Genomic DNA, 23,576 nt, shown 5'->3' on the forward strand with positions numbered 1-23,576 from the left:
GTAGTAGCCCTTACAGTGAAATGCTGAATACAACAGGTGTAGTAGACCTCACAGTGAAATGCTGAATACAACAGGTGTAGTAGACCTCACAGTGAAATGCTGAATACAACAGGTGTAGTAGACCTCACAGTGAAATGCTGAATACAACAGGTGTAGTAGCCCTTACAGTGAAATGCTGAATACAACAGGTGTAGTAGCCCTTACAGTGAAATGATGAATACAACAGGTGTAGTAGACCTCACAGTGAAATGCTGAATACAACAGGTGTAGGTAGACCTCACAGTGAAATGCTGAATACAACAGGTGTAGTAGCCCTTACAGTGAAATGCTGAATACAACAGGTGTAGTAGACCTCACAGTGAAATGCTGAATACAACAGGTGTAGTAGACCTCACAGTGAAATGCTGAATACAACAGGTGTAGTAGACCTCACAGTGAAATGCTGAATACAACAGGTGTAGTAGACCTTACAGTGAAATGCTAAATACAACAGGTGTAGTAGACCTTACAGTGAAATGCTGAATACAACAGGTGTAGTAGACCTCACAGTGAAATGCTGAATACAACAGGTGTAGTAGACCTCACAGTGAAATGCTGAATACAACAGGTGTAGTAGACCTCACAGTGAAATGCTGAATACAACAGGTGTAGTAGACCTTACAGTGAAATGCTGAATACAACAGGTGTAGGTAGACCTTATAGTGAAATGCTGAATACAACAGGTGTAGCCCTTACAGTGAAATGCTGAATACAACAGGTGTAGCCCTTACAGTGAAATGCTGAATACAACAGGTGTAGCCCTTACAGTGAAATGCTGAATACAACAGGTGTAGGTAGACCTCACAGTGAAATGCTGAATACAACAGGTGTAGCCCTTACAGTGAAATGCTGAATACAACAGGTGTAGCCCTTACAGTGAAATGCTGAATACAACAGGTGTAGGTAGACCTCACAGTGAAATGCTGAATACAACAGGTGTAGTAGACCTTACAGTGAAATGCTGAATACAACAGGTGTAGCCCTTACAGTGAAATGCTGAATACAACAGGTGTAGGTAGACCTCACAGTGAAATGCTGAATACAACAGGTGTAGGTAGACCTCACAGTGAAATGCTGAATACAACAGGTGTAGTAGACCTCACAGTGAAATGCTGAATACAACAGGTGTAGTAGACCTCACAGTGAAATGCTGAATACAACAGGTGTAGGTAGACCTCACAGTGAAATGCTGAATACAACAGGTGTAGTAGACCTTACAGTGAAATGCTGAATACAACAGGTGTAGTAGACCTCACAGTGAAATGCTGAATACAACAGGTGTAGGTAGACCTTACAGTGAAATGCTGAATACAACAGGTGTAGTAGACCTCACAGTGAAATGCTGAATACAACAGGTGTAGGTAGACCTTACAGTGAAATGCTGAATACAACAGGTGTAGTAGACCTCACAGTGAAATGCTTACTGACGAGCTCTTAACCAACAATACAGTTTTAAGAAAATACCTAAATAAAAAAGGTAAGAGATAAGAATAACAAATAATTAAAGAGGCAGTAAATAACAATAGTGGGACTATATACAAGGGGTACTAGTGTCGAGGTAATTCAGGTAATATCTACATGTAGGTAGAGTTAAAGTGACTATGCATAGATAATAAACAGAGAGTAGCAACAGCATAGATGGGGGGGGCAACATTACGTACAAAACAAGTTTGGAACAATGCAAAAACGTTCCCCCCCTCCCAGGTTCCAGAGCCTGTCTAGGGATCTGAATAGACATTTAAATCCGACTGAAAGAGTACAGTTGTAGTTTTTGTGTTTTATTTACTTTTGAATATTAGAAGTGTTTTTTTTGTTGTTGTTACATTTACTTAATCTTTATTATTTTGTGTTGGTTTGTCAGTTTCACCCCCCATCCAGTAGATGGCGGCATCCACCTCACGTTATTTGCGGACCGCCATAATACCATGGAAGAAGAAACTATAGCATTCCGGACTGGGACTGTCGGTTGCGCTAGTCGTTAGTAAAGCATCTGAATATACCAAACCATGGAGGAGAGTCTGTGCGTTGTTGTGCTCCTTTTGTGTGGGACTCTGATCCCCTTCGTGACCGGTGAGTTTGTCAATTGGAAATCAGTCATTAACAAACATTGTTCAGTCTGTGTGACATTGTAGAGTTTGTTTTAAAAAATAATTTCCCTCTCAAAGAGTGAAATGACATCTTTAATTTTCGGATGTGGTGAGGGCGAGTCTGACAAAACATGTTACTGTAGCCAGTTAGTGTCTGTTTGGTAACTACATATGTGTGACTGTTTTATATGACTTCATCTTAATCAGGGGTTTAAGTACATTATTGGTCTAGAGATGCGTTATGTTCTCTCACGGTCAAAAACATGGACGTAACGTCGTTATGCAGTATTAATTCAATTCAAGGGGCTTTATCGACATGGGAAACATGTGTTAACATTGCCAAAGCAAGTGAAGTAGATAATATACAAAAGTGAAATAAACAATACAAATTAACAGTCAACATTACACTCACAGAAGTTCAAAAACAATAAAGACATTTAAAATGTCATATTATATATATACAGTGTTGTAACGATGTACAAATAGTTAAAGTACACAAGGGAAAATAAATAAACATGGGTTGTATTTACAATGGCGTTTGTTCCTCACTGGTTGCCATTTTCTTGTGGCAACATGTCACACATCTTGCTGCTGTGATGGCACACTGAGGATTGTATTATCTAACTAACTTACTATATCGTTCTTATTTCGCAATATCCACTTCCTCCGTAGTTACTGGGTCCTGAACTAGACCTGTGTATTTCTGAGTGGATTGACTTTAAACATGCAATATGTGTTGTGTGACTCGTGGAGTTGAACAGTTTGTTGTTCATTTAGTTGCTAATGTAAAACAAGTGTTTGCTTCCATGATGTCACAGGAAACCAACTCGTAAATTACATGGGTGAGACTGGGACCAGTGTTTCACCCCATCTTGGGTTGTAAATGTTGAAATGTTGAAATATATACACTATGTTGAGGGCATTTAGCCAGAGAGAGAGAGAGACATTAATTATTTGCTCTGCAGCTGATTTTGAGAGGTCCTTCACATCCTAGCTACTCTAATTAGATCAACCAGATCTCGAGGAAGCAATCAAGGATGTCTGTCTGGCAGGCCTGCAACCTCATGACTTTATGATATCCTCTGGTAGTTGCATGGACATCAACCTCGTTTTAGGCTTTCAAAACGTCTCCAAATGTATAATCTGAAGAGACTTTGTGGCCAATTCAATCAGATCGGCTTTTTTGCATAGCAGTTGTTTTGGCGATGTCGAACTCAGAAGTTCGACATCGGGGAGAAAAAGAGGTCAAATCATGAGCCAGTGATCTCCCTTAAGTCGGAGTTATAGAAAGATGCTGGCCGACTTGGATGACCATTCAAAACGATTTTACCAGTCGGAGCTCATTTCTTTCCCCCCACCACAGGTTCCCAGTTGTCTTGAACGCTCAGAAGTCAGAAATGTCCCTAGTTGATTGGATCACAACATTATGGTGCTTTCGAGACATTGAGGAACTCTGTAGCCCCATGTGGTTAGGCTACCACCCTGCATCCCACTGCTGGCTTGCTTCTGAAGCTAAGTTGGGTTGGTCCTGGTTGGTCCCTGGATGGTCCTGGATGGTCCTGGTTAGTACTGGTTGGTCCCTGGGTGGGAGACTAGATGTTGCTGGAAGTGGTGTTGGAGGGCCAGTAGGAGGCACTCTTTCCTCTGGTCTAAAAAATATCCCAATGCCCCAGGGCAGTGATTGGGGACATTGCCCTGTGTAGGGGTGCTGTCTTTCAGAGTGGATGTTAAACGGGTGTCTTGACTCCCTGTGGTCACAATTTTTTTTATGTAGGTTAAGCACATGGAGTATTGAGTAGGATTATGTGTTTTCACATGCTAAAGGGTTTGCTTTGAATAAAAACACATGTTTCTTGCTCCATGCTACCTTGACCGATAACTGTTGATTTTGAGAAGAGTGCTGCTCCTCCTTCACTGCTTTTGCCTGTTCATGTCGTGGGCCATAGCCCGGGGGCACTGCGGGTCAGCTTAATCAAACGCCCTCATTAACTCTATTGTGTTTGTTGTACACTTGTCAATGTTATTGCCGTTGTCTTTCAAGGTTAGACTATACCATGTATTTTCTCCCAAGCTTTGTCCAACTCAAACCTATGATGTCTTTCTCCTTTCTACCCAGCTGGTAATGACTGTGAGGGCTACTTGGACGCCAAGAGCCAATACCAATCCAAGCAGTACTGTGGTATACTCCAGGGGTGCTGTGGAACGTGTGAGAATAGATACTGCTGCAGCAATGTCTACAAACAGATGGGGACGTCTGAACAGAACAGCTGCTTTTTCAGGTAGGAGGACAAAAACTATAGCTATGTCCTAATCGAATGGTACCCTATGCCCCATGGGGCCCTAGTCTAAAGTAGTGCCCTATATAGGGAATAGGGCTCTGGTTTAAAGTAATGCATTTGGAAAGTATTCAGACCCCTTGACATTTTGGTACGTTTTATTCTAAAAATGGATTGAATTGTTTTTTTCCCCCTCATCAATCTACACACAATAACCCATAATGACATCACAATACCCCATAATGACATCAGCAAATGTATTAAAAATGAAATCACATATACATAAGTATTCAGACTAGAGGTCGACCGATTAATCTGCATGGCCGATTAATTATGGCCAATTTCAAGTTATGACAATCGGTAATCGTCAATTTTGGACGCCGATTATGGCCGATTACTTTTCAATCCACGAGGAGACTGCGTGGCAGGCTGACTCACCTGTTACCTTGGCTCCTTGCTGCACTTGCGTAAATTGCTAGCTAGCATTAAACTTATCTTGTGAAAAACGATCAATCTTAACATAATCACTAGTTAACCTAGTAATATCATCAACCATGTGTAGTTAACTGGCTTGTCCTGCGTTGCATATAATCAATGTGGTGCCTGTTAATTTATCATCCAATCACAGCCTACTTCAACTTCGCCAAACGGGGGATTTAACAAAAGCGCATTCGCGAAAAAAAGCAGTCGTTGCACAAATGTACCACAAAACACCTTTCTTAACATGAATATGCAAATGAATTACTTAAAAATCATACAATGTGATTTTCTGGATTTTTGTTTTAGATTCCGTCTCAGTTGAAGTGTACCTATGATTAAAAATTACAGACCTCTACATGCTTTGTAAGTAGGAAAACCTGCAAAATCGGCAGTGTATCAAATACTTGTTCTCCCCACTGTATATATTTTTAAACCTGCATATTTAGTTTAAACTAAATTAATGTTAGCAGGCAATATTAACTAGGGAAATGGTGTCACTTCTCTTGCATTCAGTGTAAGCAGAGTCAGGGTATATGCAGCAGTTTGGGCCGCCTGGCTCGTTGCGAACTGTGTGAAGACCATTTCTTCCTAACAAAGACTGCTTAATTTGCCATGATTATAACATTGAAGGTTGTGCAATGTAACAGCAATATTTAGACTTAGGGTATAAAACAGTCACACATATGTAGTTACCAAAAACAGACACCCATTTGATAAAATATGGAACGGTTCTGTATTTCAGTGAAAGAATTAACGTTTTGTTTTTCAAAATGATAGTCTCCGGATTTGTCCATATTAATGACCTAAGGCTCATATTTCCGTGTTTTATTATATTATAATTAAGTCTATGATTTGATAGAGTAGTCTGACTGAGCAGTGGTAGGCAGCAGCAGCATTCATTCAAACAGCACAACAATCCTCCATTTGCGAGAGAAATAGTCCTATAATAACTACGACCTAAAACTTCTTACCGGGGAATATTGAAGACTCATGTTAAAAGGAACCAGCAGGTTTCATATGTTCTGAGCAAGAAACTTAAATGTTAGCTTTTTTACATGGCACTTATTGCACTTTTACTTTCTTCTCCAACACTTTGTTTTTGCATTATTTATTGATGTATTATATTAAGTTAAAATAAGTGTTCATTCAGTATTGTTGTAATTGTCATTATTACAAATATATATAAAAATCGGCCAATTAAATCGGTAGTGGCTTTTTTTTGGGGGGGTCCTCCAATAATCGCTATCGGTATTCGTTGAAAAACCATAATCGGTCAACCTCTAATTCAGACCGTATTCAGACTCTTTACTCAGTACTTTTGTTGAAGCATCTTTGGCAGCGATTACAGCCTCGAGGCCTTGGGTAATGACGCTACAAGCTTGGCACACCTGTATTTGGGGAGTTTCTCCCATTCTTCTCTGCAGATCCTCTCAAGCTCTGTCAGGTTGGATGGGGAGCGTCGCTGCACTGCTATTTTCAGGTCCCTCCAGAGATGTTCGATCGGGTTCAAGTCCGGGCTCTGGTTGGGCCACTCAAGGACATTCAGAGACTTGTCGCAAAGCCACTCCTATGTTCTCTTGACTGTGTGCTTAGGGTCGTTGTCCTGTTGGAAGTTGAACCATAACCCCAGTCTGAGGTCCTGAGCAGGTTTTCATCAAGGATCTCTCTGTACTTTTCTCCGTTTATCTTTCCCTTGATCCTGACTAATCTCGAAGTCCCTGCCACTAAAAAACATCCCCACAACGTGCTTTACTGTATTTATTTTATTTGACTAGGCAAGTCACTTTAGGGATAGTACCAGGGTTCCTCCAGACGTAACACTTGGCATTCAGGCCAAAGAGTTCAATCTTGGTTTCATCAGACCAAAGAATCTTGTTTCTCATGGTCAGTGAGTCCTTTTAAGTGCCTTTTGGCAAACTCCAAGTGGGCTGTCATGTGGCTTTTACTTAGCAGTGGCTTCCGTCTGGCCACTCTACCATAAAGGCCTTATTGGTGGAGTGCTGAAGATGATGGTTGTCCTTCTGGAAGGTTCTCCCATCTCCACAGAGGAACTCTAGAGCTCTGTCAGAGTGACCATCGAGTTCTTGGTCTTCTCCCTGACCAAGACCCTTCTCCCCTGATTGCTCAATTTGGCCGGGCGGACAGCTCTAGGAAGAGTCTTGGTGGTTCCAAACAACTTTCATTTAAGAATGATGGAGGCCACTGTGTTCTTGGGGACCTGTGTTCTTGGGGAAATGTTTTGGTACCCTTCCCCAGATCTGTGCCTTCCCAATCCTGTCTCTGAGCTCTACGGACAATTCCTTCGACCTCATGGCTTGGTTTTTAGGTCTGACATGCACTGTCAACTGTGGGACCTAGAGATAGACAGGTATGTGCCTTTCCAAATCATGTCCAGTCAGTTGAATTTACCACAGGTGGACTCCAATCAAGTTGTAGAAACATGAAGGATGATCAATGGAAACAGGATGTATCTGAGCTCAATTTTGAATCACATAGTAAAGGTCTGAATACTTATTTTTACAAAACCTGTAGATTCATTAGGATTTTTAAATGTAATCCATTTTTTAAATAAGGTTGTAACGTAACAAAATGTGGGAAAAAGTCAAGGGGTCTGAATACTTTCCGATAGGGAGCCATTTGAGACTGACTCAAAGATTAAACCACTGACCATGTGGTTCAGTGAACTGTGCTCGTGTGATTATTGCAAACTGAAGAACATTTAAAAAACATTATTTTATTGCACTAAGGCTGAAACCCACAGCCGAGCCACCTGATTGTGAAACGCATTCTGTCCCTCACTTCCTCTTTAAAACCAAGCTCTTTTCATATCAGTGAAACGAAACTTTGCAACAAGCATCCGTCCTTGTAATACATGAACAGGCACATGTCACCACCCCATCAGAGCAGGTGCAGAGTTGACACCCCTCCACCCCCCCCATAAATCAACCTCACGAGAGTTGCAGCATCAACACAAACTTCAAACTTGAGGGTTATATAAAAACAGGATCAATGAATTAGCCAGCTAACTTTGATCAACAAGCAAAAATAATTTTGTCTGATTTCATTTCGACAGCTAAACGTGTTTTTTGATGGAATCAATTAAACCATATGCCCATATCAAGTTTTATCTTTCTAAAAAAAATAAACGCTATTTCAGATTATTTAGAAAAGATCGCTGGTCAACTCCTTGATCCTGCTTCGTAGTATACCCTTACTGTATATTTGGCTGCACAGGGCTAATATCTATATCTATATGATGTAATGTTTTATGCAACAGTACAATTACAGAAGTATTTTTCTTTAATGATCTGGCTTTGTGCTTCTACACCTGCATTGCTTGCTGTTTTTGGGTTTTAGGCTGGGTTTCTGTACAGCACTTTGAGATATCAGCTGATGTACCAAGGGCTATAGAAATACATTTGATTTGATTTGTTAGTTCAGAAATAAACGTTTTGTTTCTCTCTCTGACTGATTTGTTGTGTTTCTCCATTCCAGTAGCAGCATCAGCAGCAGCTCGTTCACCATCTGGCCATTCATAGCCATACCTGTCATCTTGGTGATTATTATCATCTCTTGTTGCTGCTGTCCCTGCTGCTGCATGTACAACATGTGCCGGAAGCCCAGACGTAAGTCTCTCCTTTTGATCACAACATGTGCCGGAAGCCCAGACGTACGTTACAGCCTTGTAAAAGTATTCACCCCCCCCCCCCCCCCCCCCCTTTGGTGTTTTTACGATTTTGTTGCTTTACAACTTGTAATTTAAATTTCATGTAAATGGACATACACAAAATAGTCCAAATTTGTGAAGTGAAATGAAAAATACAATTTGAATAAATAATTAATAACTGAAAAGTGGTGCGTGTATATGTATTCACCCCCTTTTGCTATGAAGCCCCTAAATAAGATCTGGTGCAACCAATTACCTTCAGGAGTCACATAATTAGATAAGTGAAGTCCACCTGTGTGCAATCAGTGTCACATGATCTCAGTATATATACACCTGTCACATAATTAGTTAGATTGCACACAGATGGATTTTTTTTTTTTTTAAAGTGTCACATGATCTCAAAGTTGTGGAGAAGTAGAGATCAGGGTTGGGTTATAAAAAAATGTCAGAAACTTTGAACATCCCACAGAGCACCATTAAATCCATTATTACAAAATGGAAAGAATATGGCACCACAACAAACCTGACAAGAGAGGGCCGCCCACCAAAACTCACAGACCAGGCAAGGAGGACATTAAATCAGAGAGGCAACAAAGAGACCAAAGATAACCCTGAAGGAGCTGCAAAGCTCCACAGCGGAGATGGGAGTATCTGTCCATAGCATCACTTTAAGCCGTACACTCCACAGAGCTGGGCTTTATGGAAGAGTGGCCAGAAAAAAAAACATTGCTTAAAGAAAAAAAATAAGCAAACACATTTGGTGTTCTCCAAAAGGCATGTATGAGCCTCCCCAAACATATGGAAGAAGATACTCTGGTCAGATGATACTAGGAATGAACTGGTCAGAATTGAAGGATGGCGCTAAATAAATGTAAATGTAAATACAAGGATATTCTTGAGGGGAACCTGTTTCAGTCTTCCAGAGATTTGAGACTGGAACACAGGTTCACCTTCCAGCAGGACAATGACCCTAAGCATACTGCTAAAGCAACACTCAAGTGGTTTAAGTGGAAACATTTAAATGTCTTGGAATGGCCTCGTCAAAGGCCAGACCTCAATCCAATTGAGAATCTATGGTATGACTTAAAGATTGCTGTACACCAGCAGAACCCATCCAACTTGAAGGAGCTGGAGCAGTTTTGCCTTGAAGAATGGGCAAAAATCCCAGTGGCTAGATGTGCCAAGCTTATAGAGACAAACCCCAAGAGACTTGCAGCTGTAATTGCTGCAAAGGGTGTCTCTACAAAGTATTGAGGGGGGGGGGGGGGGGGTGAATAGTTATGCACGCTCAAATTCTGTTTTTGTCTTATTTCTTGTTTGTTTGACAAAAACATATTTTGCATCTTCAAAGTGGTAGGCATGTTGTGTAAATCAAATGATACAACACCCAAAAAAAAAAAATATATATATTTTTTTAAATTCCAGGTTGTGAGGCAACAAAATAGGAAAAATGCCAAGGGAGGGGTGAATACTTCCGCAAGCCACTATGTCTCCTTTGATGACAACATGATACAAATATGCTGGTTGATTTTACATTTAAAACAATTATATGACCTATTTGTTTATATTCTCAATGACCTATGTGTAGTCTGGGGGGGTCAGTTCTGACTGTAGTATCTGTGTAGTCTGGGGGTCAGTTCTGACTAGTATCTGTGTAGTCTGGGGGGGTCAGTTCTGACTGTAGTATCTGTGTAGTCTGGGGGTCAGTTCTGACTGTAGTATCTGTGTAGTCTGGGGGGTCAGTTCTGACTGTAGTATCTGTGTAGTCTGGGGGGTCAGTTCTGACTGTAGTATCTGTGTAGTCTGGGGGTCAGTTCTGACTGTAGTATCTGTGTAGTCTGGGGGTCAGTTCTGACTGTAGTATCTGTGTAGTCTGGGGGTCAGTTCTGACTGTAGTATCTGTGTAGTCTGGGGGGTCAGTTCTGACTGTAGTATCTGTGTAGTCTGGGGGTCAGTTCTGACTGTAGTATCTGTGTAGTCTGGGGGGTCAGTTCTGACTGTAGTATCTGTGTAGTCTGGGGGTCAGTTCTGACTGTAGTATCTGTGTAGTCTGGGGGGTCAGTTCTGACTGTAGTATCTGTGTAGTCTGGGGGTCAGTTCTGACTGTAGTATCTGTAGTCTGGGGGGTCAGTTCTGACTGTAGTATCTGTGTAGTCTGGGGGGTCAGTTCTGACTGTAGTATCTGTGTAGTCTGGGGGTCAGTTCTGACTGTAGTATCTGTAGTCTGGGGGGTCAGTTCTGACTGTAGTATCTGTGTAGTCTGGGGGGTCAGTTCTGACTGTAGTATCTGTGTAGTCTGGGGGGTCAGTTCTGACTGTAGTATCTGTGTAGTCTGGGGGGTCAGTTCTGACTGTAGTATCTGTGTAGTCTGGGGGTCAGTTCTGACTGTAGTATCTGTGTAGTCTGGGGTCAGTTCTGACTGTAGTATCTGTAGTCTGGGGGGTCAGTTCTATCTGTAGTATCTGTAGTCTGGGGGGGTCAGTTCTGACTGTAGTATCTGTGTAGTCTGGGGGGTCAGTTCTGACTGTAGTATCTGTGTAGTCTGGGGGGTCAGTTCTGACTGTAGTATCTGTGTAGTCTGGGGGGTCAGTTCTGACTGTAGTATCTGTGTAGTCTGGGGGTCAGTTCTGACTGTAGTATCTGTGTAGTCTGGGGGGTCAGTTCTGACTGTAGTATCTGTGTAGTCTGGGGGGTCAGTTCTGACTGTAGTATCTGTGTAGTCTGGGGGGTCAGTTCTGACTGTAGTATCTGTGTAGTCTGGGGGGTCAGTTCTGACTGTAGTATCTGTGTAGTCTGGGGGGTCAGTTCTGACTGTAGTATCTGTGTAGTCTGGGGGGTCAGTTCTGACTGTAGTATCTGTGTAGTCTGGGGGGTCAGTTCTGACTGTAGTATCTGTGTAGTCTGGGGGGTCAGTTCTGACTGTAGTATCTGTGTAGTCTGGGGGGTCAGTTCTGACTGTAGTATCTGTGTAGTCTGGGGGGTCAGTTCTGACTGTAGTATCTGTGTAGTCTGGGGGGTCAGTTCTGACTGTAGTATCTGTGTCTAGTCTGGGGGTCAGTTCTGACTGTAGTATCTGTGTAGTCTGGGGGGTCAGTTCTGACTGTAGTATCTGTGTAGTCTGGGGGTCAGTTCTGACTATAGTATCTGTGTAGTCTGGGGGGTCAGTTCTGACTGTAGTATCTGTGTAGTCTGGGGGTCAGTTCTGACTGTAGTATCTGTGTAGTCTGGGGGGTCAGTTCTGACTGTAGTATCTGTGTAGTCTGGGGGGTCAGTTCTGACTGTAGTATCTGTGTAGTCTGGGGTGGTCAGTTCTGACTGTAGTATCTGTGTAGTCTGGGGGGTCAGTTCTGACTGTAGTATCTGTGTAGTCTGGGGGGGTCAGTTCTGACTGTAGTATCTGTGTAGTCTGGGGGTCAGTTCTGACTGTAGTATCTGTGTAGTCTGGGGGGTCAGTTCTGACTGTAGTATCTGTAGTCTGGGGGGTCAGTTCTGACTGTAGTATCTGTGTAGTCTGGGGGTCAGTTCTGACTGTAGTATCTGTGTAGTCTGGGGGGTCAGTTCTGACTGTAGTATCTGTGTAGTCTGGGGGGTCAGTTCTGACTGTAGTATCTGTGTAGTCTGGGGGGTCAGTTCTGACTGTAGTATCTGTGTAGTCTGGGGGGTCAGTTCTGACTGTAGTATCTGTGTAGTCTGGGGTGGTCAGTTCTGACTGTAGTATCTGTGTAGTCTGGGGGTCAGTTCTGACTGTAGTATCTGTAGTCTGGGGGTCAGTTCTGACTGTAGTATCTGTGTAGTCTGGGGGGTCAGTTCTGACTGTAGTATCTGTAGTCTGGGGGTCAGTTCTGACTATAGTATCTGTAGTCTGGGGGTCAGTTCTGACTGTAGTATCTGTAGTCTGGGGGTCAGTTCTGACTGTAGTATCTGTGTAGTCTGGGGGGTCAGTTCTGACTGTAGTATCTGTAGTCTGGGGGTCAGTTCTGACTGTAGTATCTGTGTAGTCTGGGGGGTCAGTTCTGACTGTAGTATCTGTGTAGTCTGGGGGTCAGTTCTGACTGTAGTATCTGTGTAGTCTGGGGGGTCAGTTCTGACTGTAGTATCTCGGTCTAGTCTGGGGGTCAGTTCTGACTGTAGTATCTGTAGTCTGGGGGTCAGTTCTGACTGTAGTATCTGTAGTCTGGGGGTCAGTTCTGACTGTAGTATCTGTGTAGTCTGGGGGTCAGTTCTGACTGTAGTATCTGTGTAGTCTGGGGGTCAGTTCCGACTGTAGTATCTGTGTAGTCTGGGGGTCAGTTCTGACTGTAGTATCTGTGTAGTCTGGGGGGTCAGTTCTGACTGTAGTATCTGTGTAGTCTGGGGGGTCAGTTCTGACTGTAGTATCTGTGTAGTCTGGGGGGTCAGTTCTGACTGTAGTATCTGTGTAGTCTGGGGGGTCAGTTCTGACTGTAGTATCTGTGTAGTCTGGGGGTCAGTTCTGACTGTAGTATCTGTGTAGTCTGGGGGTCAGTTCTGACTGTAGTATCTGTGTAGTCTGGGGGGTCAGTTCTGACTGTAGTATCTGTGTAGTCTGGGGGGTCAGTTCTGACTGTAGTATCTGTGTAGTCTGGGGGGTCAGTTCTGACTGTAGTATCTGTGTAGTCTGGGGGTCAGTTCTGACTGTAGTATCTGTGTAGTCTGGGGGGTCAGTTCTGACTGTAGTATCTGTGTAGTCTGGGGGTCAGTTCTGACTGTAGTATCTGTGTAGTCTGGGGGGTCAGTTCCGACTGTAGTATCTGTGTAGTCTGGGGGGTCAGTTCTGACTGTAGTATCTGTGTAGTCTGGGGGGTCAGTTCTGACTGTAGTATCTGTGTAGTCTGGGGGTCAGTTCTGACTGTAGTATCTGTAGTCTGGGGGGGTCAGTTCTGACTGTAGTATCTGTGTAGTCTGGGGGGTCAGTTCTGACTGTAGTATCTGTAGTCTGGAGGTCAGTTCTGACTGTAGTATCTGTGTAGTCTGGGGGGTCAGTTCTGACTGTAGTATCTGTAGTCTGGGGGGTCAGTTCTGACTATAGTATCTGTGTAGTCTGGGGGGTCAGTTCTGACTGTAGTATCTGTAGTCTGGGGGTCAGTTCTGACTGTAGTATCTGTGTAGTCTGGGGGTCAGTTCTGACTGTAGTATCTGTGTAGTCTGGGGGGTCAGTTCTGACTGTAGTATCTGTGTAGTCTGGGGGGTCAGTTCTGACTGTAGTATCTGTGTAGTCTGGGGGTCAGTTCTGACTGTAGTATCTGTGTAGTCTGGGGGTCAGTTCTGACTGTAGTATCTGTGTAGTCTGGGGGGGTCAGTTCTGACTGTAGTATCTGTGTAGTCTGGGGGTCAGTTCTGACTGTAGTATCTGTGTAGTCTGGGGGTCAGTTCTGACTGTTGTATCTGTGTAGTCTGGGGGTCAGTTCTGACTGTAGTATCTGTGTAGTCTGGGGGTCAGTTCTGACTGTAGTATCTGTGTAGTCTGGGGGGTCAGTTCTGACTGTAGTATCTGTAGTCTGGGGGTCAGTTCTGACTGTAGTATCTGTGTAGTCTGGGGGGTCAGTTCTGACTGTAGTATCTGTAGTCTGGGGGTCAGTTCTGACTGTAGTATCTGTAGTCTGGGGGTCAGTTCTGACTGTAGTATCTGTGTAGTCTGGGGGTCAGTTCTGACTGTAGTATCTGTAGTCTGGGGGTCAGTTCTGACTGTAGTATCTGTAGTCTGGGGGTCAGTTCTGACTGTAGTATCTGTAGTCTGGGGGGGGTCAGTTCTGACTGTAGTATCTGTAGTCTGGGGGTCAGTTCTGACTGTAGTATCTGTGTAGTCTGGGGGTCAGTTCTGACTGTAGTATCTGTGTAGTCTGGGGGGTCAGTTCTGACTGTAGTATCTGTGTAGTCTGGGGGGTCAGTTCTGACTGCAGTATCTGTAGTCTGGGGGTCAGTTCTGACTGTAGTATCTGTGTAGTCTGGGGGGGTCAGTTCTGACTGTAGTATCTGTGTAGTCTGGGGGGGTCAGTTCTGACTGTAGTATCTGTGTAGTCTGGGGGGGGTCAGTTCTGACTGTAGTATCTGTAGTCTGGGGGGGGTCAGTTCTGACTGTAGTATCTGTAGTCTGGGGGTCAGTTCTGACTGTTGTATCTGTGTAGTCTGGGGGTCAGTTCTGACTGTAGTATCTGTGTAGTCTGGGGGTCAGTTCTGACTGTAGTATCTGTGTAGTCTGGGGGGGGTCAGTTCTGACTGTAGTATCTGTGTAGTCTGGGGGTCAGTGTTTAGTAGAGTTAAGTTCAACAAGACTTCCATTCGCAGGCAAACATGTTACTTAGTAGCAATTTCTGTTGAATGAACATTCCAGAATGTTACGGTGAAGCCACAAATAGCTACTTTTTCCGGCAACATTCAAACTTTAAATTAAACCATATTTCCAAATGTACTGTATTATTTGTAGTGGGCAGTTTAGACCTGAAACAGACACACGCTCCTCCGAACACTACCTTCTCAGACACAAAACAAATGGAATGCTTTAGCTAAAGTTAAAACTATTTTCCTTGTTGAACACACCTCAGGTTTCTGTTTGTGGTTAAATGCTGCACATTCATATGGTGCAGACAGCCACATACCTGAAGTCTAGTCAGAACTGGTTAATGTGAAGTAGGGAAATATATCTACATCTGAAATGGTACCCTATTTCATGGGTAGTGCACTACATTAGACCAGAGCCCTATGGGGGTAGTGCACTACTTTATACCAGAGCCCTATGGGTAGTGCATTACTTTAGACCAGAGCCCTATGGGGGTAGTGCACTACTTTAGACCAGAGCCCTATGGGTAGTGCACTACTTTAGACCAGAGCCCTATGGGGGTAGTGCACTACTTTATACCAGAGCCCTATGGGTAGTGCATTACTTTAGACCAGAGCCCTATGGGGGTAGTGCACTACTTTAGACCAGAGCCCTATGGGTAGTGCACTACTTTAGACCAGAGCCCTATGGGTAGTACACTACTTTAGACAAGAACCCTATGGGTAGTGCACTACTTTAGACCAGAGCCCTATGGGTAGTGAACTACTGTAGACCAGAGCCCTATGGGGTAGTACACTACTTTAGACCAGAGCCCTATGGGGTAGTGCACTACTTTAGTCCAGAGCCCTGTGGGTAGTGAACTTCTTTAGACCAGAGCCCTATGGGTGGTACACTACTTTAGACAAGAACCCTATGGGTAGTACACTACTTTAGACCAGAGCCCTATGGGTAGTGCACTACTTTAGACCAGAGCCCTATGGGGGTAGTGCACTACTTTAGACCAGAGCCCTATGGGGTAGTGCACTACTTTAGACCAGAGCCCTATGGGTAGTACACTACTTTAGACCAGAGCCCTATGGGTGGTACACTACTTTAGACCAGAGCCCTATGGGTGGTACACTACTTTAGACCAGAGCCCTATGGGTGGTACACTACTTTAGACCAGAGCCCTATGGGTAGTGCACTACTTTAGACCAGAGCCCTATGGGTAGTGCACTACTTTAGACCAGAGCCAGTATTCTACTTCCTGTCCAGTATTCTACTTCCTGTAACGCGTTGACAAGCCGTGGAAATATTCTACTTCCTCTGACACGTTTCTTATTGGGTGTTTCACGCTTGTTAGAAAAGTTGTCTGGTTTGTTGCCGACTGAACAGGAACCAGGCTGACGTGGAGTGAGAATTTCTCTTGTTTTCGTGGCATTTCATAAAAATAAAATAAAAAGTGTTATCCTGTTTGTTGTCTATTGAACATGTGCCTGCTGAATCTGTGGTTAGAATGATAACAGGTGGGTTTGTTCCAGCCAATGAGTCTGACTCATACTTTCCCTAGCAACCCACCACAGGGGGCGGAGCCTTCAGAGTCCTCTGTCATACAGGAAGTGGTCAGACCACTCCCACTTGGAACCCTGACAGGCCTTGGCGGTGGGAGGAATCCACAAACAAAGGATAGTGTATCCCAAACCGTTCCCTAATGTAGTTCACTACTTTTGACCTGAAGTGCAATGTATATAAAGGAATAGGTTGTCATTTGGAATGCACACATGAGGGTTGATTTCAGACAACACCCAATTATGTAACCTCTTCCCCTCCTTACAATGGAGAAGGAATCTAGTGTTTGTCTTATCTAACAGCTCTTTCGAGTTCAGGGAGGGAAAAAAAACTCTTGTTTGAATTCGAAACAAGAATGCATACATTTTAAGCATTGCTGATAACTGTAGGATTCAACATTCGTAGACCTATTAGCTTAAGTACATTTGGAAACGGGTATTTTTTAAAGTTTTATTTATTTATTTTAAATTTGACCCCTTTTCCTCCCCAATTTTGTGGTATGCAATTGTTTTTAGTAGCTACTATCTTGTCTCATCGCTACAACTCCCGTACGGCTCGGGAGAGACAAAGGTTGAAAGTCATGCGTCCTCCGATACACAACACAACCAAGCCGCACTGTTTCTTAACATAGCGCGCATCCAACCTGGAAGCCAGCCGCACCAATGTGGGCTGTACTGAGCTGACCGGGGCGTCCCACTTCCTGTTCTGATCATCAGGCTTCATTTCTGGCCTGTCCCTCAGTATGTGTCAGCACAGCTCTCCGCTTCCCCCTGACATAGTTTAGGCTGTGGTTTACAAATTAAATCAAATGTATTTATAAAGTCCTTCTTACATCAGCTGATGTCACAGAAACCCAGCCTAAAACCCTCAACAGAAAGCAATGCAGGTGTAGAAGCACGGTGGCTAGGAAAAAAAACTCCCTCGAAAGGCCAAAACCACAGAAGAAGCCTTAATAAAGAGCTGTGTGAACTAACCTCTGATTTATTGTCTGCCTTATTCCACACAGCGGTGATAGCCACGACCTCACACACCACAGTGGTGAACACCCAGTTCACCCAGCAACCTCAGCAGCCCGTCCAGCCCTACCAGGGTGGCCCCCAGTACCCAGCCTACCAGCCCGTACCCGTCCAGCCTGGGTATGGGGCTCAGCCTCAACCCGGCTACGGAGGAGGGCAGCCCATGCCCACAGCACTGGGCTACCAGGGACAGCCCTTCCAGCCAGGACCACCTCCCCCCTACCAAGAGACTGGTAAGTGATATAGACATACAGGTGATGATGTAATGGCACCCTTTTCATTTTTTTAAACCTATAGGTTAACTCCAACCCTGTTCCTGAAGAGCTACCCTCCTATAGGTTAACTTCAACCCTGTTCCTGGAGAGCTACCCTCCTATAGGTTAACTTCAACCCTGTTCCTGGAGAGCTACCCTCCTATAGGTTAACTTCAACCCTGTTCCTGGAGAGCTACCCTCCTATAGGTTAACCCTGTTCCAGCTACCCTCCTACAGGTTAGCTCCAACCCCTGGAGAGCTACCCTCCCACAGGTTAACTCCAACCCTGTTCCTGGAGAGCTACCCTCCTATAGGTTAACTCCAACCCTGTTCCTGGAGAGATACCCTCCTGTAGGTTTTAACTCCAACCCTGTTCCTGGAGAGCTACCCTCCTATAGGTTAACTCCAACCCTATTCCTGAGAGCTACCCTCCTATAGGTTAACTCCAACCCAGTTCCTGGAGAGATACCCTCCTGTAGGTTTTAACTCCAACCCTGTTCCTGGAGAGAGACCCTCCTGTAGGTTTTAACTCCAACCCTGTTCCTGGAGAGATACCCTCCTGTAGGTTTTAACTCCAACCCTGTTCCTGGAGAGCTACCCTCCTGTAGGTTTTTTCCAACCCTGTTCCTGGAGAGCTACCCTCCAACTCCAACCCTGTTCCTGGAGAGCTACCCTCCTGTAGGTTTTAACTCCAACCCTGTTCCTGGAGAGCTACCCTCCTGTAGGTTTTAACTCCAACCCTGTTCCTGGAGAGCTACCCTCCTATGGTTTTAACTCCAACCCTGTTCCTGGAGAGATACCCTCCTGTAGGTTTTAACTCCAACCCTGTTCCTGAGAGCTACCCTCCTGTAGGTTTTAACTCCAACCCTGTTCCTAGAGCTACCCTCCTGTAGGTTTTAACTCCAACCCTGTTCCTGGAGAGCTACCCTCCTGTAGGTTAACTCCAACCCTGTTCCTGGAGAGCTACCCTCCTATAGGTTAACTCCAACCCTGTTCCTGAGAGAGGTTAACTCAACCCAGTTCCTGGAGAGCTACCCTCCTATAGGTTAACTTCAACCCTGTTCCTGGAGAGCTACCCTCCTAGGTTAACTTCAACCCTGTTCCTGGGCTACCCTCCTATAGGTTAACTTCAACCCTGTTCCTGGAGAGCTACCCTCCTATAGGTTAACTTCAACCCTGTTCCTGGAGAGCTACCCTCCTATAGGTTAACTCCAACCCTGTTCCTGGAGAGCTACCCTCCTATAGGTTAACTTCAACCCTGTTCCTGGAGAGCTACCCTCCTATAGGTTAACTTCAACCCTGTTCCTGGAGAGCTACCCTCCTATAGGTTAACTCCAACCCTGTTCCTGGAGAGATACCCTCCTGTAGGTTTTAACTCCAACCCTGTTCCTGGAGAGATACCCTCCTGTAGGTTTTAACTCCAACCCTGTTCCTGGAGAGCTACCCTCCTATAGGTTAACTCCAACCCTATTCCTGGAGAGCTACCCTCCTATAGGTTAACTCCAACCCAGTTCCTGGAGAGATACCCTCCTGTAGGTTTTAACTCCAACCCTGTTCCTAGAGAGAGACCCTCCTGTAGGTTTTAACTCCAACCCTGTTCCTAGAGAGATACCCTCCTGTAGGTTTTAACTCCAACCCTGTTCCTGGAGAGCTACCCTCCTGTAGGTTTTAACTCCAACCCTGTTCCTGGAGAGCTACCCTCCTGTAGGTTTTAACTCCAACCCTGTTCCTGGAGAGCTACCCTCCTGTAGGTTTTAACTCCAACCCTGTTCCTGGAGAGCTACCCTCCTATGGGTTAACTGCAACCCTGTTCCTGGAGAGATACCCTCCTGTAGGTTTTAACTCCAACCCTGTTCCTGGAGAGCTACCCTCCTGTAGGTTTTAACTCCAACCCTGTTCCTAGAGAGATACCCTCCTGTAGGTTTTAACTCCAACCCTGTTCCTGGAGAGCTACCCTCCTATAGGTTAACTCCAACCCTGTTCCTGGAGAGCTACCCTCCTATAGGTTAACTCCAACCCAGTTCCTGGAGAGCTACCCTCCTATAGGTTAACTTCAACCCTGTTCCTGGAGAGCTACCCTCCTATAGGTTAACTTCAACCCTGTTCCTGGAGAGCTACCCTCCTATAGGTTAACTTCAACCCTGTTCCTGGAGAGCTACCCTCCTATAGGTTAACTTCAACCCTGTTCCTGGAGAGCTACCCTCCTATAGGTTAACTTCAACCCTGTTCCTGGAGAGCTACCCTCCTATAGGTTAACTTCAACCCTGTTCCTGGAGAGCTACCCTCCTATAGGTTAACTTCAACCCTGTTCCTGGAGAGCTACCCTCCTATAGGTTAACTTCAACCCTGTTCCTGGAGAGCTACCCTCCTATAGGTTAACTCCAACCCTGTTCCTGGAGAGCTACCCTCCTATAGGTTAACTCCAACCCTGTTCCTGGAGAGCTACCCTCCTATAGGTTAACTCCAACCCTGTTCCTGGAGAGATACCCTCCTGTAGGTTTTAACTCCAACCCTGTTCCTGGAGAGCTACCCTCCTATAGGTTAACTCCAACCCTATTCCTGGAGAGCTACCCTCCTATAGGTTAACTCCAACCCAGTTCCTGGAGAGATACCCTCCTGTAGGTTTTAACTCCAACCCTGTTCCTAGAGAGATACCCTCCTGTAGGTTTTAACTCCAACCCTGTTCCTAGAGAGATACCCTCCTGTAGGTTTTAACTCCAACCCTGTTCCTGGAGAGCTACCCTCCTGTAGGTTTTAACTCCAACCCTGTTCCTGGAGAGCTACCCTCCTGTAGGTTTTAACTCCAACCCTGTTCCTGGAGAGCTACCCTCCTGTAGGTTTTAACTCCAACCCTGTTCCTGGAGAGCTACCCTCCTATGGGTTAACTGCAACCCTGTTCCTGGAGAGATACCCTCCTGTAGGTTTTAACTCCAACCCTGTTCCTGGAGAGCTACCCTCCTGTAGGTTTTAACTCCAACCCTGTTCCTAGAGATACCCTCCTGTAGGTTTTAACTCCAACCCTGTTCCTAGAGAGCTACCCTCCTGTAGGTTTTAACTCCAACCCTGTTCCTAGAGAGCTACCCTCCTGTAGGTTTTAACTCCAACCCTGTTCCTGGAGAGATACCCTCCTGTAGGTTTTAACTCCAACCCTGTTCCTAGAGAGATACCCTCCTGTAGGTTTTAACTTCAACCCTGTTCCTGGAGAGCTACCCTCCTATAGGTTAACTTCAACCCTGTTCCTGGAGAGCTACCCTCCTATAGGTTAACTCCAACCCTGTTCCTGGAGAGCTACCCTCCTATAGGTTAACTTCAACCCTGTTCCTGGAGAGCTACCCTCCTATTATAGGTTAACTTCAACCCTGTTCCTGGAGAGCTACCCTCCTATAGGTTCACTTCAACCCTGTTCCTGGAGAGCTACCCTCCTATAGGTTAACTTCAACCCTGTTCCTGGAGAGCTACCCTCCTATAGGTTAACTTCAACCCTGTTCCTGGAGAGCTACCCTCCTATAGGTTAACTTCAACCCTGTTCCTGGAGAGCTACCCTCCTATAGGTTAACTCCAACCCTGTTCCTGGAGAGCTACCCTCCTAGGTTAACTCCAACCCTGTTCCTGGAGAGCTACCCTCCTATAGGTTAACTCCAACCCTGTTCCTGGAGAGCTACCCTCCTGTAGGTTAACTCCAACCCTGTTCCTGGAGAGCTACCCTCCTATAGGTTAACTCCAACCCAGTTCCTGGAGAGCTACCCTCCTATAGGTTTTAACTCCAACCCAGTTCCTGGAGAGATACCCTCCTGTAGGTTTTAACTCCAACCCTGTTCCTAGAGAGATACCCTCCTGTAGGTTTTAACTCCAACCCTGTTCCTGGAGAGATACCCTCCTGTAGGTTTTAACTCCAACCCTGTTCCTGGAGAGCTACCCTCCTGTAGGTTTTAACTCCAACCCTGTTCCTGGAGAGCTACCCTCCTGTAGGTTTTAACTCCAACCCTGTTCCTGGAGAGCTACCCTCCTATGGGTTAACTGCAACCCTGTTCCTGGAGAGCTACCCTCCTGTAAGGTTTTAACTCCAACCCTGTTCCTGGAGAGCTACCATCCTGTAGGTTTTAACTCCAACCCTGTTCCTAGAGAGATACCCTCCTGTAGGTTTTAACTCCAACCCTGTTCCTGGAGAGCTACCCTCCTGTAGGTTTTTAACTCCAACCCTGTTCCTAGAGAGATACCCTCCTGTAGGTTTTAACTCCAACCCTGTTCCTGGAGAGATACCCTCCTGTAGGTTTTAACTCCAACCCTGTTCCTAGAGAGATACCCTCCTGTAGGTTTTAACTCCAACCCTGTTCCTGGAGAGCTACCCTCCTATAGGTTAACTCCAACCCAGTTCCTGGAGAGCTACCCTCCTATAGGTTAACTTCAACCCTGTTCCTGGAGAGCTACCCTCCTATAGGTTAACTTCAACCCTGTTCCTGGAGAGCTACCCTCCTATAGGTTAACTTCAACCCTGTTCCTGGAGAGCTACCCTCCTATTATAGGTTAACTTCAACCCTGTTCCTGGAGAGCTACCCTCCTATAGGTTAACTTCAACCCTGTTCCTGGAGAGCTACCCTCCTAGGTTAACTTCAACCCTGTTCCTGGAGAGCTACCCTCCTGTAGGTTAACTTCAACCCTGTTCCTGGAGAGCTACCCTCCTATAGGTTAACTTCAACCCTGTTCCTGGAGAGCTACCCTCCTATAGGTTAACTCCAACCCTGTTCCTGGAGAGCTACCCTCCTATAGGTTAACTCCAACCCTGTTCCTGGAGAGCTACCCTCCTATAGGTTAACTCCAACCCTGTTCCTGGAGAGCTACCCTCCTGTAGGTTAACTCCAACCCTGTTCCTGGAGAGCTACCCTCCTATAGGTTAACTCCAACCCTATTCCTGGAGAGCTACCCTCCTATAGGTTAACTCCAACCCAGTTCCTGGAGAGATACCCTCCTGTAGGTTTTAACTCCAACCCTGTTCCTAGAGAGATACCCTCCTGTAGGTTTTAACTCCAACCCTGTTCCTAGAGAGATACCCTCCTGTAGGTTTTAACTCCAACCCTGTTCCTGGAGAGCTACCCTCCTGTAGGTTTTAACTCCAACCCAGTTCCTGGAGAGCTACCCTCCTATAGGTTAACTTCAACCCTGTTCCTGGAGAGCTACCCTCCTATAGGTTAACTTCAACCCTGTTCCTGGAGAGCTACCCTCCTATAGGTTAACTTCAACCCTGTTCCTGGAGAGCTACCCTCCTATTATAGGTTAACTTCAACCCTGTTCCTGGAGAGCTACCCTCCTATAGGTTCACTTCAACCCTGTTCCTGGAGAGCTACCCTCCTATAGGTTAACTTCAACCCTGTTCCTGGAGAGCTACCCTCCTATAGGTTAACTTCAACCCTGTTCCTGGAGAGCTACCCTCCTATAGGTTAACTTCAACCCTGTTCCTGGAGAGCTACCCTCCTATAGGTTAACTCCAACCCTGTTCCTGGAGAGCTACCCTCCTATAGGTTAACTCCAACCCTGTTCCTGGAGAGCTACCCTCCTATAGGTTAACTCCAACCCTGTTCCTGGAGAGCTACCCTCCTGTAGGTTAACTCCAACCCTGTTCCTGGAGAGCTACCCTCCTATAGGTTAACTCCAACCCTATTCCTGGAGAGCTACCCTCCTATAGGTTAACTCCAACCCAGTTCCTGGAGAGATACCCTCCTGTAGGTTTTAACTCCAACCCTGTTCCTAGAGAGATACCCTCCTGTAGGTTTTAACTCCAACCCTGTTCCTAGAGAGATACCCTCCTGTAGGTTTTAACTCCAACCCTGTTCCTGGAGAGCTACCCTCCTGTAGGTTTTAACTCCAACCCTGTTCCTGGAGAGCTACCCTCCTGTAGGTTTTAACTCCAACCCTGTTC

The 23,576-nt window shown here is 45.3% G+C and overlaps 1 protein-coding gene across 17 annotated transcripts in view; it reads left to right on the top strand.

The window, feature by feature from the left end:
• The first annotated feature begins 1,992 nt into the window (after positions 1-1,992).
• Positions 1,993-23,576, top strand: part of shisa10.1 (shisa family member 10, tandem duplicate 1) — a 60,775-nt gene continuing 39,191 nt past the window's right edge. For 16 of the 17 annotated variants that reach the window (XM_065004542.1, XM_065004544.1, XM_065004543.1 and 13 more), the window contains exons 1-4: positions 1,994-2,109; positions 4,243-4,405; positions 8,378-8,508; positions 17,399-17,641. In XM_065004542.1, the coding sequence (XP_064860614.1) occupies positions 2,046-2,109; positions 4,243-4,405; positions 8,378-8,508; positions 17,399-17,641 (601 nt within the window). In that variant the 5' untranslated portion in view covers positions 1,994-2,045. Of the gene's footprint in view, positions 2,110-4,242; positions 4,406-8,377; positions 8,509-17,398; positions 17,642-23,576 lie in introns of all 17 variants that reach the window. The other variant, XM_065004558.1, reaches the window with a different exon arrangement.

The sequence above is a fragment of the Oncorhynchus nerka genome, linkage group LG2 (assembly GCF_034236695.1).
Source record: "Oncorhynchus nerka isolate Pitt River linkage group LG2, Oner_Uvic_2.0, whole genome shotgun sequence".
Lineage (NCBI taxonomy): Eukaryota > Metazoa > Chordata > Actinopteri > Salmoniformes > Salmonidae > Oncorhynchus > Oncorhynchus nerka.